We start from the raw sequence: 14,075 nt of genomic DNA, 5'->3' as shown, positions 1-14,075 counted from the left end.
CTTGCCAGGCAGGTCTTATTGGCAATGAAGTCACTCACTTTTGGCTGTCTGAGAAAGTCTTTATTTCTCCTTTGCTTTAGAAGGAGAGTTTCTCTAGATATAGAATTCTAGTTTGGTGGATTCTTTATTTTAATATTTTAAATATTTTACTCCACTTTCTCTTTTTTTGTATGATTTGGATGAGAAGTCTACTGTAATTCTTATCCTGTTCCTCTATAGGTAAGAGGTTTGTTTTCTCTGGCTTTTAAAAAAATGATTTTTCTCTCTGTCTCTCTCTCCCTTTTCTTTTCTTTTCTTTTCTTTTTTTTTTTTTCTCTCTATTTTGAATATGACATGCCTAAGTGTAGTTTTTTTGGTGTTTGTCTTGCTTGATATTCTCTGAGCTTCCTGGGTCTGTAGTTTGGTGTCTGTCATTAATTTCATAAAATTCTCAGACATTATTTCAAATTTTTTTCTGCTCCATTCTCTTTTTTCATTTTTTTCTGGTAATTCAGTAAAACAGATGTTACACCTTTTTTAAATTGCCCCACATTTCTTAGATGTTCTGTTCTTTTTGTACTTTAAAAATTATTTTTACTTTCTGCCTTTTAGTTTGGGGAAGTTCCATTGACCCCTCTTCAAGTTGAATATATCTTTCCTCAATTATGACCAATCTACTGAAAGGCCCATCAAAGGAATTCATATCTATTCCATCTTCTTTTTTATTATTATTATTATTATTTCTGGCATTTCCTTTTGGTACTTTCATAGGATTCCATCTCTCTGCTCATATTAACCATATTTTCTTGCATGTTTTCTACTTTTTCCACTGGAATTATCAACTCGACATGATAAATTTTCTGTCTGATAATTCTAACACCTGTGTCACATCTGAGTTTAGTTGATTCTTGCTTTGCCTCTTCTGATTATTGTTTTCCCTGCCTCTTGGCATGCCTTGTAATACTTTGGTTAAAAGCAGACATATTATATCAGGTAATAAAAATTAAAGTAAACAGGTCTGTGGAGAGAGAATTTATATTTACCTGGTTAGGAGTTGGACTGTATTTAATGTTTGTTGTAGCTGTAGGTACAAGAGACTTCAAATTCCTCTATTGTCCCCATTTTTGTCTCCCCCCTTCAATCTGACCTCCCTAAGTGTTCCTCTTCAGAAAGTCTACATATGCAGCTTCTTCAACTGCAACACATTGCCATTCTTCTTGAATTTTCTGGATGTAGGTGGTCAAGTGTGGGGGAGAGAAAGCATTCTGTAATTTTATGATTAGAACTCAGTCTTTTAGTAGGCCTGTGTCGCTGGGCTGTGACCATCACAAGATTATGCAGTGGTATAGCTTTGTTCCTCCTCTCTTACATGAGACAGGATGGCAAGAAGGGCCTACAGTAAAGGTATGTCTCTCCTCATAGGAATGAGACTCAAAATCTTTTCCCTTCAGAATAGACCTTTGTTCCGGAAGATGCTCTGGGAATAGCCTCCCTCACTGCCTCCCACTGGCAGAGCCAGGAGAAGATCCTGCTTGGATCTTCACTGTGAGAACTTGGTGGGGTTCCTGGAGGTAAAAACCTACAAAAGTGAGAGGGTATCTCCAAGAGGATGACCCTAGGAGTTTCTCACTCTCAAGGTAGTCCATGCCCAGCCTCCAGCAATTTGTCAAAATGACTACTTCAGTGTTATTACCAGTTTATGACTGCAGTGGCCTCACTCCAGGTAAGCATATTTCAGCAATCATTCTCTGAATTCACCTGCATTTATGCATTTTGGTATGGTTTCCATGCAACTAAGTTTTCTGATGGGTCTAAGAACAGTCATTGCCTTCAGTTTGTTCACTTTTTTCTGTTCACTTTTTTCTTGCTGTAAAAATGGGAGTGACAGCAAAGCTCTTTCCATGTTGGGAGTGAAACTAATAGTCTAAGTACTGCTTTTAAAATTTTTGTTTTAATTATGCATTTGTGTGTATGTGCTGAGTCAAGATGCAAAATGTAGCTCTTGATGTGGTTTAAAACAGATCAAGAAACACTGACATGGAGCATGAAAAATAAGACTCTGGGATTCTACCTGCAGAGGCATGTCCCATCCATTTTCCCACACATTTTCATGGAACCATCCTATGTATTGCTACATAACAGCCAACGATTTGGAAGCAAATCCCTGATTAATTTGCAGAACACACAGGTTGAAAGAAAGGCTTGGAAATGTTTAATTAGTATAACTTATAAATAGTGTTTTTAAAACTATAAATTTGTAACCACATAGACAGTATTATGCATCATCTTTTTAATCTACAAGTTAAAGTTTCTCTTTGTCTCAGTGGTACTTCATTCTGATACATATAGAAAATATAGAATATTAGTTTTCTGCTTTTCTGATAAGCAGTTTGAAATTTAACATGTTTTATTCTTTTCACTGTTGAATGTGTGTGTGTGTGTGTCTGTGTGTGTGTGTACGTGTGTATCATGCCAATCTTCAGCAAGGAATAATGGGAGTATTAAAATTATAACTAATATTTATTGAATGTTTAGTATATTAGATATACTTTTAAGCACTTGAACAAGTTATCTCATTTAATACTAAAAATAACCTAATGAGGTAAATCCTATTATGATCCCCATTTTACAGATGAAGAAAGCAAGACAAAGGAAAATTAAGCAACTTTCTCATAGTTCCTCAGCCAGTATATGAAGGAATGAGGATTTGAACCCAGATCACTGCTCTTTGCTACTAGGTAAATTGAGCATAAGGTATTAAGTAATGTGAATCACTTTATTTGGCAACTCGATCTGCTACTTGGGACATATTACCTAAGTATTTCTTAATTTGAAATATTGTTTATTGTGTAGTGATGTTTGTCTAATCAGACTTAAAATCTGAAATTAATTAGTTAAAATAGTTGTTTCATTAAATTATATTAAATCATGCCATCCCAGGAAGTAGGGGGCCTTAGAAGAGAAAGAAAATAGGCAGAGAACTCTATCATCTCACTCTTGAATGTCCTTGTCTGTGACAAAAAGCAGTGTCTGAAATGTTTATAAATGTTTGGTGTAGAGTCTTTCCTTCCTATGATCCAATTTTGACCTAAACTGTGCAAGAAAATCCATAGAGGGGACACATACTCTGCATAACACAATAGTAAAGGTTTATAAATCCTCTGTAAATGGACTGCATAACAGCCACATTTTAAAAGGGGAAAAAGTTTTAAGCACTTTTACTAAATTTCTAAATTCATAATAAGATTGGGTGTCTTTTTACTTTAAAATATTTTATGTGGTGCATATTTATGAAGTTTTAAAAGGTAATTTTATTTTCTGATTGTAAAAGCATGCCATAAATAGATAATGGATGATAGATAGGGAGGGAGGGAAAGAAAGAAATGGTAGTGTGACAGGATGGTAAAGTTGGTGGATTGGGGTATCGGGGGAGGGGGGTCAGGATATCCTGGAGTTCTGTGCATGGGGTTTGGATTGTTTTTGCAACTTTTCCTGTAAGTTTGAATTTATTTCAAAATAAAATTTAAAAAAAAAGCATGCCATACATTCAAAACAAGTAGCCTTCATTTATATTAAAATAATCAAAACCAATATTTTCTAAATGTTATAATGAAAAAAATAATATAATAAAGAATTTTAGGTCTATATTTAATAGCTGATGTATATTACAGTGCACTCTGCTGACATATTTAAAAACATGTGATTAAGTTGCTGGCTGTCATTTCACCACATGGCATACAGGCTAATTTCTCATAATTCACACATTCGTACTTTTGCGAATCCAGATTAATAATAATCTTCTGTATGTGAAAACTAAACACAGGAAACACCTGCAGAACAATATTAGTTTTTATAGGGAAGTGAAACCATGAATCATAAATTTATTGGAAAAAAACTGAGGATGATGTTTTATATTAATTAAGGCATTAAAAAAAATGCTTACCAAAAGCTTTCATACACCAGACTGTCTTATTCCAAAGTGCTGGCCGTGTTCTAATGCACTTATTATTTGATGTAAATTCAATCTCCACAGTATTGCCAATGACTTCATCTCTCAAAATAATGAATATTTCACCAGGATTCTATATGTTTAGAAATGTAATATAATTAAGCATTAGAAAAAGTTCACATTAACCAGAGGCCATTAATTTATTAATGATAAGGATGACACACATTCATTGAATAATTCTTCTAACATGTTAGTATTTTCAAGTATATTAAAATATGAACTGTAAAATAGGATTTTCACCACATTTTAAATTTATCAATTTAGTATCTCTGAATGCTCAATTTTTTCCCCAATACTGTATTTTGCAACTGCCCCCATTTCCATTCTATGGCATTGTTTTACAAGTGTAAGAGTATAATGTAAACCTCATTGCAGTAAGTCTTATGTTATTTCATTGGAAATTAGGTTCTGGGGGGAGAAAAGTTCTTCAAAAGACAGGGAAAATAATATTTTTCAGTGTCCTAAAGAAACTAAAGTTGTACAGTGTGCCAGTTTGGATGTATTATGGTATTATGTCCCCCCAAATGCCATGTTCTTTAATGCAATCCTGTGGCGCAGATGTATTAGTGTTGATTAGGTTGGAATCTTTGTATTGGGTTGTTTCCACGGAGATGTGACCCACCCAACTGTAGGTAATATGTTTGATGAGATTATTTCCATGGAGATATAGACCCCACCCATTCAGCATGGGTCTTGATTTGATCATTGGAATCCTATGTAAAAGTTCACAAACAGAAGGACTTCAGAGCAGCTGCAGCTTAGAGAGACATTTTGGTGACAGCCTTTGAAAGCAGACTTTTGCTGACACTTTGTCCTGGAGAAGCTAAGAGAGGACAAGTGCCCCAAAAGCAACATTTTGAAGAATGCACAGAAGCTGAGAGAGGAGCTTGAACACAACCTGAGATGAGCAGATGCCAGCCACATGCCTTCCCAGCTAACAGAGGTTTTCTAGACGCCATTGGCCTTCCTTAGGTGAAGGTATACTCATGTTGATGTCTTAATTTGGACATTTTCATGGCCTTCAAATTGGTAACCAAATAACCCCCCTTTATAAAAGCCAATCCATTTCTGGTATTTTGTGTAACGGCAGCATTAGCAAACTTGAACACACAGTATAGTTTTTAAATGAAATTTAAATGACATTTCCCTCAGTAAAGTTGAAGGACTACACTTTTAGGTGTTTCTGGAGAAAATACTGTCTCTAGACTATTGATACAGAGCTGCAAAATCCAGACAGGGCACACTGACGAGTAAGGTACTGAGGTGGCTGTGGGGTCCCAATTGCCTACAGGCAGCCATGCACACTGGAATTCCCAGAGGTGAAAGTTGTTTCCTGGATCAACTTTGCCATTAAGGGCTGGAAAGGACTGTGATCAGGTATCCCCCAAATTGGGTTAACTGCAGTGATCAAAAGAGGATTAACATTTCAGATGTTTTACTAAATCATGTATGAGTCTATTTTTGTATGGCTCAGATAAAATTCAGATAAAATTTCACTGAAAGTCTTAAGATAACCTGTAACCAAAAATGTGCATTTATTTTTCACTTTCTTCACCTTTTCAGAAATGGGTTGATTTGGGGGTTCATTCTGAATAAGCAGTATACATTAGTTCCTACTGAGTCAGCCTTGACCACCTATGTTCAGAATGTTATAAAGTTTAGAATTTAAAATTTTTAAATCAAATTTTAAAAATAAAATGAAGTTTTAAAGTTATAATATAAATTTAAAGCTGTAAATTATTTTATAATTAAAAATGCAGGGACAAATCTTTCAATACAAGTATTGGATGCTGAATGGTTCTTCATGATATAAAATTAGAGAATACTAAACAATTACGATTGCTATCCTCAATAGGCCTGAGGAAATAAAGAAAAGATGTTTGCACTTCATGCTTACCACTAAAAATATTGGCATAATATTATTTTATATACAATTGTTTGTTTTATCACTTTCGTTTTCAACACAACATAGTACTGGATACAGTTAACTTTAAAAACTAAGCTCTAAACAACACACTTTAATTCTATCTTACAGAATTTTACTTTTAATTTGTGTTGCTTCTTTTTGGTAAAGATTATGATGCAATCACCTCCTCCCTCCCTCCCTCTCTCTCTGTTTCTCTCTCTCTCTCTTTATCCCTTTTGCTCTTCCTCTTAACCATCCTCACCTTCATTTTGAACACAAAGAATTGGTCCTATGATGCATGGAATTAGTGTCAAATGCAAGACAGTCAATTTGTTCACAGATTTTTAAAATTTGTTTTTTTTTTATTTACCAAATATCCACCAGAGCAGCAAATATCCCTAGCAATGCTGGGAAAAGTGGTTTTAGAGTTGAGATATCTAGTGTATTTTGTGCATTAAATGAAACCATTCTCGGAACCTATGTGGTAAAAGCTATACTATTTGATCAGTACATGCTTGGAAATTCTATGTATTTTTAAAATGTGTTATAAGGGATATTGTATAATTGCAGTTGCTGCAGCTAACTTGACTGGTATGCACTGCTCCAAATTCCATTTGCATGTGGCAACACCTTTTAGACTAGCCCCACAGCAAAGGGGATGAACAAATCTGCAAAAGATGGAAGCTATCATTCCCATTTTGCCACACAAAGTCATCAGTAAAGAGCTTGGATCTGCTTCAGTACAAGGCAGGCTAGAGCAGTCACAAAGCAGAAATGACCACTGGAAAGTATGACCAGAAATCTTGAGCATGTGGTATCATAACTGTAAAAAAAATCAGCAAAGTTGTCCAATGGGTTTGTATAGATTTAGCCTGGTTTTGAAATATGCCTAAATCCTTACATTTAGATTCTTGCTCTAAATGGGAAAAGTATTGATTATGGGGTGACAATATAAAGTTTAGTTTTGGATCATTTATTTTCTAGCAGTAAGATCTAAGATTAACTACTTTACTTACAATCTTCAATTTCCTCATCTGTTATATTCAGATTAGAACACTCAGTTCCTGAGGCTTTTACTGAAACAATGTTTATGAAAAAATTGCAAAAATTGTAAAGCAACAGACATTTGTTGTGATTTATGCTTGTTGTGAAATATTTATATGAGTGACTGGTTCATGTTATCGTTCTGTATCAGGTAGCCCAGTATCCTTTATGTGAATCAAAGCAATTGCTAAAACATACAAGATGGACTATAAATAGATATTTATGAATTCTAAGTAATTCTTATATATGTAGTAAGATTTGCCTCACAGGTAATATAATTCAATATACTGCACTAGCTTTAGAGTCCAGAGTACTGGGTAATTGTTCCACTTCTTCCACTATTTATGTGATTCAAAATATAAGAAAAGTGTCTCCTTTTTCCTCTTTTCTCTTCCTTGTATGTGCAGCTCCCTATCTCAGGATAATTATCGTTATTTTCAGAACACCTGTGGCATATAATTCACTTGTTAATCAAATCCTTTTTCATTTCTTTACCCTTTCTATAAAATGAGAGGATCAAATAAGTTTAGCTTTAGGGTCTCTTAAAATTCAAATATGATGAATTTTTTTAAGTGCCATTAAAAAGAAATTTTATATAAGAGGTTTTCTGGTTATTCTGTTAGGGAAACCAACTAATATATGTGTCTGTGAAGGTTTTCAAGATGACTAAAGGTTATGAATCTAAAAGTTTCAAAATTTAATTAAGGTGGAAAAGCTAAATCTGTGTATATAAGGTAAAAGGGTTATTGAAGGGTTATTGAAAAACTCTTCTTGGAAAAAAAACAGGAAGAAATAGGAATGAGAAGATTGAAATTTACACAGATACAAGGAAGGAATAAACATTTATTGAACATCTATATTATACTAGGAATTATGCTGAGTAGTTTTTTATATAAAGATATTTCCTTTAATCATAGCTAAATATACACAACACACAAATACAAAACCAAAATGGATACAGCTATTATTTTTCTCTTTTATGAGCAAGGAAATGAATACACAGAGTAGCATTCTGAGGATTAATCAAAATCTGTACTCTTCTTTACATCGTGCTATTTAACTCTTCAAAATTAAAATAAAATATCCTTTTTCAGATATCACTCTTCAAAATTAAAATAAAATATCCTGTTTCAGATATCGCTTTTCAAAGGCTTTCTTCAAAGTCAAACTAAATTTCAGTCCTACATTAAATAAATAGGAACCTCATTTACATTCTTTTATAAAGTCATATTTATCCAAAATTATTAATTTCAAATTTCTCTTATTTAAATGTTATCTCCCTAAGCAGAAAACACCCACCAATAAAAGCATCTTTAATGCTCTATGCCAAAGAATTTCCTCAATGTTACAAAAACATTTCAGCCAACACTCAAATCCACTTCAGAAATTTTCCACAAGATTCTAACGCTTCCAAATATTTCCCTTGGGAAATTATGAATTGAATTTTACCTCATCAATTAAATTGCACACAGAGAAGGTATCTTATCTCCAGTGAACTATCACTATTCCACCCATTGCTCTTGCTCCAAACATCCAACATGTCAGAAATGTTTTCCCTTTTCCTTCCCTGTATCTCCTGAAAGCACTGCTTCATCTCACTCCTGAAGGTCAGGAATAGGAGCCCCTTTCACTGTGACTGCTGCAATCTCCTCTCACAGGACCACACTGCCAGCATTTAACTGTCACCTTACTGTGCATCTTTAAGAGCCACATGTTTTCCTGTTTCACTTTGGCTCAGATCCTCAAGATTATCTGCTTTAAAGTTCTTCGGTTCTTTTCTCTGCCTACATCACTCTTTGTTTAACTTTGGTCTACCTCTTTCAAACTTGTTTTGGTGGTTTGAAGCTGTATGTGCCCCAGAAAAACATGTTCTTAAATTTTATCCTTTCCTGTGGGTGTGAACCCATTGTAAGTAGGATCTTTCAATGAGGTGACTTCTATTATTGGATTCTTTTATAAATGGGATGACTACACAGAGAGATAAAGCCATGGAAACAAGAAGCTGAAAGCAAACATAGAAGAGAAGGGAGAGACAAGCAGATGCTGCCATGTGCCTTGCCATGTGGCAGAGGAGCCAAGGATTGCTAGCAGCTGGTCTTTGGGAAGAAAGCATTGCCTTGATGATGCTTTGATTTGGACATTTTTTCAGCCTCAAAACTGTAAGCTAATAAATTTCCATGGTTTAAGCCAGCCCATTTTATGGTATCTGCTTTCAGCAGCCTAAGAAACTAAATCACTTGGTAAGGTTTCTCTCTCAATGTTTTATTCATCCAGCCACCTAACTAATTTTCATTCATGAGTGTTCACTCAGGCTGCTTCTTATGTATCTGATTCCTTCTTTAATAGAGGGCAGGACCTCACCTTTCAATCATTTCCAGAGAAAAGTTCTAAATAAAAGACAAGCATACTGACCACCCCAAATGAGGCATTTCTATCTTCATTTATACACTCGGCCAGACTCATGGGTATATGAGTACGGGTATATGACCTCTGCAGTTATACAGGCCCTGTGCTTGGAAGGAATCTGTGCTTTATTTAAAGATTTCCTGTAATCCTCTTGAAATTCTTACCAAATTTTGAACAAGGGGCCCTGCATTTTCATTTTGCACTGGGCTCTGCAAATTATGTAGGCAGACCTGTTTGTACACAATGTTGCACATAATGCCACTTAGTTCCTTTTTTCTCTCCATCTCTCCATACTTATCCTCTCCGTCAAAGTCAAATAGATTTCACCAGTTTCACAAAATCTTCCCTGCAGCTTCAGTCCACAAGGAGTTTAACCACATCCAAAGAAATCCTCGAGCATTTCGCATCTGTGCTACTCATTAACTGTGCTAAATCATGCCCTCTACTCTTAATTAGCTTTTCATGTCTAAGTCTTGGCTTCCCAGATAGTCTTTAAACATCCTGAAGGTGTTTTTATTTTCTCATATCACTATAGCACCTTAATACCTAAGCACCTAAGAGACATTCTGTATCTATTTTTGTTTTTTCATTAAGATGGAATAAGTCTTTTGAAATATGACCTCTTTTAATTGAGCATGCTTAGCTCGGATCCTTATCCTCCTCAGGACTCAGAGCTTCATCTGCTCCTTGCATCTTCGTGCAATAAGTAGTCTGCTCCAAAAGGGAGAGCCTGCAGTTGCCCAGCCATATCCTTAATTTTACAGGTAAACTTGATTCAATGGAGAAAATATTAGGACACTCAAATGGCCATACATTTAGTTCTATCAATAATGAAACTTATTTTGCTCTCATCTTTCTGATTCTTCTGTTTATCTCTTATTCAGTTCTGAACATTCAGGAAGCTAGACAGGTGTGAAAAGTTTCACTTCCAAACTCAAGTGTTTTGAGACCTGATCTTTTTGAATTTGGCCTACAATAAAGCATGTGGATATTGAGGTAGCTGGTTCTATCATGGTGGGTGTCTTTAGGATTTAATGATTTAGTAAGCACAGATGACAGAGGATTTTGATCCTAGTGGTTCATATCAGCTTACTATGACTTTGGTACACAGACTAATGGCTCTTTTCATATATTTATGAGTACTTCAATGAGCACTGATTTATAAACATAGTTGCATGGGTCTTAGTAAGCCAGTATGGTATAGGTTCCAGCAGATGTCCCATGACAGCAGATCAAAGATAAGTCTAAGGCAATAGTTTTCAACCTTGACTGCTAATTCTCACCTTCAGAATGACTGGGGAAGCTTTTAAACCTTCCAGGGCCCAGAACATAAGCAGACCAATTAAATATGAATCTCTGGGGATAAGATATGGGTATAACTATTTTTTAAAACTCTCCCAGCAATCTCTATCTGCAGGTAAATTTGAGAACTACTTGGTTAAAGGAAAGAGACATCTTCTGGTCATTGTCAAGCCTTATCTCAAATGAATCAAAACCTAAACCTAAAATGTAGACATGTTAGGCAGTGAGGCACACCATAATCTTTTACTGCTTTTACTGTGCTTTTCAATGAAACCCAAGGATCAGACTTTAAGTTAAAGTTAGTTACCAGAACTACTGTGTGATTTAGTGTTAGAAGTTTAGATTGGCAGTAGTATGACAGCTATTGTTTTGAACTTTTTTCAGGGGTTAAAAATGAACTGATAAGGAGGTAATCTCGGAGATTCTTGTGGCTTTCCCAAGGGTTTCTAAGAGTCACATTCCTTCACATACTCTCAAGGTATCTACATTTTTGGGTTGTGTAGCCTGTATAAATGCTATGGTTTTGGAGACTCATATTATGGTTTTGGCCTCAGAAGTTTGTCAATGAACGGGTCAAATGAAATGGAGGCTTCTATTAGGAAATATGAATTGTTCTAGGATTCAGATAGAAAAACAATTCAATTCAATTAATCTTTACCCAAATTATGGAAAAAAAACATTTAAAAGGACTTTTTCCTATTGCACTATAACTTTAGAAATTAAATTTGCTGAAGAATTCTAGGAGTGATAAGTCTGGTTTTAAATTTTTTGTTTCAGTCATATCAGAACTGGATCAGCTGGGGGAATAAAATAAAATAAATCTATGGATTGATTACACTAAATGAAATAAGCAATTTTCTTGGAGAAAAGCCAAGATTGTAGTAGGCAGTTTCTACCAAAAGGAAGTGGGATATCATATATTGAAAACCTGCCTACACATATATAAGATAGAGGAAATAAACTCACTGTAACTACTCTTTAGAACATTCTTCTGAAGAAGAAATACAGAAACCAGTATAGAATCTGTGACTGGAAATAAAAGGAGAGACAAGACATCAGAGAGGAAACTGCAGTGCTTCCAAGAGAGATCCCCAAGGAAGGAAATACTTAGAGGCTTCCTCTTAAGGCTCCAGATAAAATCTATAAAAACAGTGACTGGGAATCATCCCTTAAAGATTAGGTAGCTCTGAGAAGTGAACACTGAGCAGATTTCAGAGAAGCTCTGAGAGGGAGAACTGAATTCTTGATACCACTATTAGGTGAGTATCAAGGTGATTTATTCATCATGAAAGGCATGTATATATTTCCTACACTCTGAAGCAGGATTTAACCTTTGCATTATTGACATTTTGGTTGAGATAAGTCTTTGTTGTAGGGGCTCTCCTATGCATTGTAGGATGTTTAGCAGCATCTCTGGCTTCTACCCATTAGACCCTGGTGTCCCCTCACCTTCCCAGTTATGACAAGCAAAAATGTCTGCAGACACTGCCACATGTCACCTGTGAGGAAAAATCCCCCATTCTCCTGAGAACCATGCTCTGAGGGAACTTGCCTAGGAAATTTATGGTGCTAGGATTTTGGAGGCATGCACAAGGAAGAGGAGACACTAAATAATAGACTAGGAACAGTCATCGTTTAGTTGTTATTTCCAATGGGGGAAGGCCTTCCAGGTGGATTTTTCATCAGGGACATAAAATTTAATTACTAAACTAGAGCAGAGTGCTAATCCTACAAAAGTTAAGAGGCCAAACTAAAAAGTAGATTTCAACTGTTAGAGCTCATCTAGGTTTTTCTTAAAGAAACAGGGGATACATTTCAGAAACAGAATACTGGAGGCCTAGCCTCACTAGTGTATTAAGAAAAGGCGCGGGGGGGGGGGGGGGTGACAGGAGAAGGAGAATACTGTCTGCTGTTTTTCAAGGCCCAGAACATCTAAAATCTGTGGAAAGTTGCAGTGCTAGGAAAGATGATGAGGCAGAGAGATTGATCTTCCCAGGCCCCAGAGATCACAGACAGCAGAGCACTGCCAGCTGCCTCAGTTAAGCAATCTGCCACAGTTCATGTCCAGGTGAACAGATGCTGGAACGTGAAACATTTCTCTAGGAGGCAGGTCCAAGGGATCAAGCAAATCCACAGCAAGAGGCAGAAGCAGCAGAGATTCAAACCATCTCCCTCTATATCAGAAAGAAGATGATGCCACTCTATGGAACTTGTGGTCAATTCCGCACTGGCATGCCAGAACACAAAACTACAAAGGGAAATATATGAGGTTTTGAAGATGCTGGATGTGAAAGAGGCACATCTCAAATACAATCTGGTGACTGGCAGTAACAATATAAATTTCTCGATTTTGTAAGATGACAGGGAAACTTTCAGGGAGAGGAGGCGACATTCTTAAAGTGGTCTCTCCTCACCCCCAGCTATTTAACTACTGATTTGAAGACTTCTCAGAAATAAGTTTAGATTCAAAGGTTGGACTTTTGGACCATTGGCATAGACAATGTTTCCTGATAAATCTGAAACATGATTTTCTCTCACTGCCTGATCTTCCCTTGAACACAAATGGTCTCCCCTATGGTGTTTGCCTGGAATAACTATTTTACGTCATAGGGATTAGCTTATTTTGAATTTTTAAGTTGTACAGCTGGTGCTAAAATAATCATTAGGACCTTTAACCTCTAAGGATTTTCTTTTAGTATGGACTTCTAAGAGAGATTTGATATTGAAATAATTTAACTTCAGAGATTCTGAAAGGATTATATCCATGTCAATAAAAGCCCATGATTCCGCTGTTAAAACCAACCACCTGAGTCAGGTATCTCTGCCTGGAGGATGGTGGGGTTTGATTGTTAGACTTTGATTTCTCTGCGGATTTAAAAGTGGGAGGATTTTAGATTGTTCAAATTTTAGTGTTGCAGATTTTTTTAAATCAGCTATTTAAGACTCATTGCATAACTTCTGGTGAGCTATTTTTAGTTCCAGAGTTCTTTTTTCCCTTTTCTTGACTTCATCTACTTGAGAGTAGTACCCGTTTTTCCTTTGTTACAATTCCTTTTGATATATTCCAGTATTTCTGACTCAATAGGAGGCACCAATTTGATTGCTTTTCCTGATTTCCCGCCATCAAGTTTCTGGGTCCGTTGAAAGGGTTGTAATATTTCTTTGCCTGACCATGTTTGTTGTTTCCCTCAGCTCTCCAGCATCAGGCTCCTGGGATCTCTAAGGTAGTGTCAAAAAAGTTTTTGTTCCTTTGGAACTGATAGCAAAAGAGTGAAAACTGCAATTTTTCTGCACAGACAAGGTGTGTTGAGGTGAGGGAGCTAAAGTTTGCCATGCAGGTTTCATCAGGATACCCTGTGTCTGGCTCTCCCCACCCAAGGGCACCAAAAATACCAAGACCCATCATCTTTCCAGTGTCTAGAGTTTACA

The 14,075-nt window shown here is 36.0% G+C and overlaps 1 protein-coding gene across 3 annotated transcripts in view; it reads right to left on the bottom strand.

Annotated features, from left to right (window-relative positions):
* Positions 1–14,075, bottom strand: part of BANK1 (B cell scaffold protein with ankyrin repeats 1) — a 340,362-nt gene that overhangs the window by 251,908 nt on the left and 74,379 nt on the right. For all 3 annotated transcript variants that reach the window (XR_005215918.1, XR_005215919.1, XM_037830343.1), the window contains exon 4: positions 3,923–4,061. Coding sequence is in view for 1 of the 3 variants with exons in the window: in XM_037830343.1 (XP_037686271.1) it covers positions 3,923–4,061 (139 nt within the window). In the remaining 2 variants the exon portion in view is untranslated. The remainder of the gene's footprint in view (positions 1–3,922; positions 4,062–14,075) is intronic.

This window comes from Choloepus didactylus, chromosome 3, assembly GCF_015220235.1.
Source record: "Choloepus didactylus isolate mChoDid1 chromosome 3, mChoDid1.pri, whole genome shotgun sequence".
NCBI lineage: Eukaryota > Metazoa > Chordata > Mammalia > Pilosa > Megalonychidae > Choloepus > Choloepus didactylus.
Note: the sequence above shows the minus strand (reverse complement) of the source record. Positions and strands in the feature narration are given on the sequence as shown.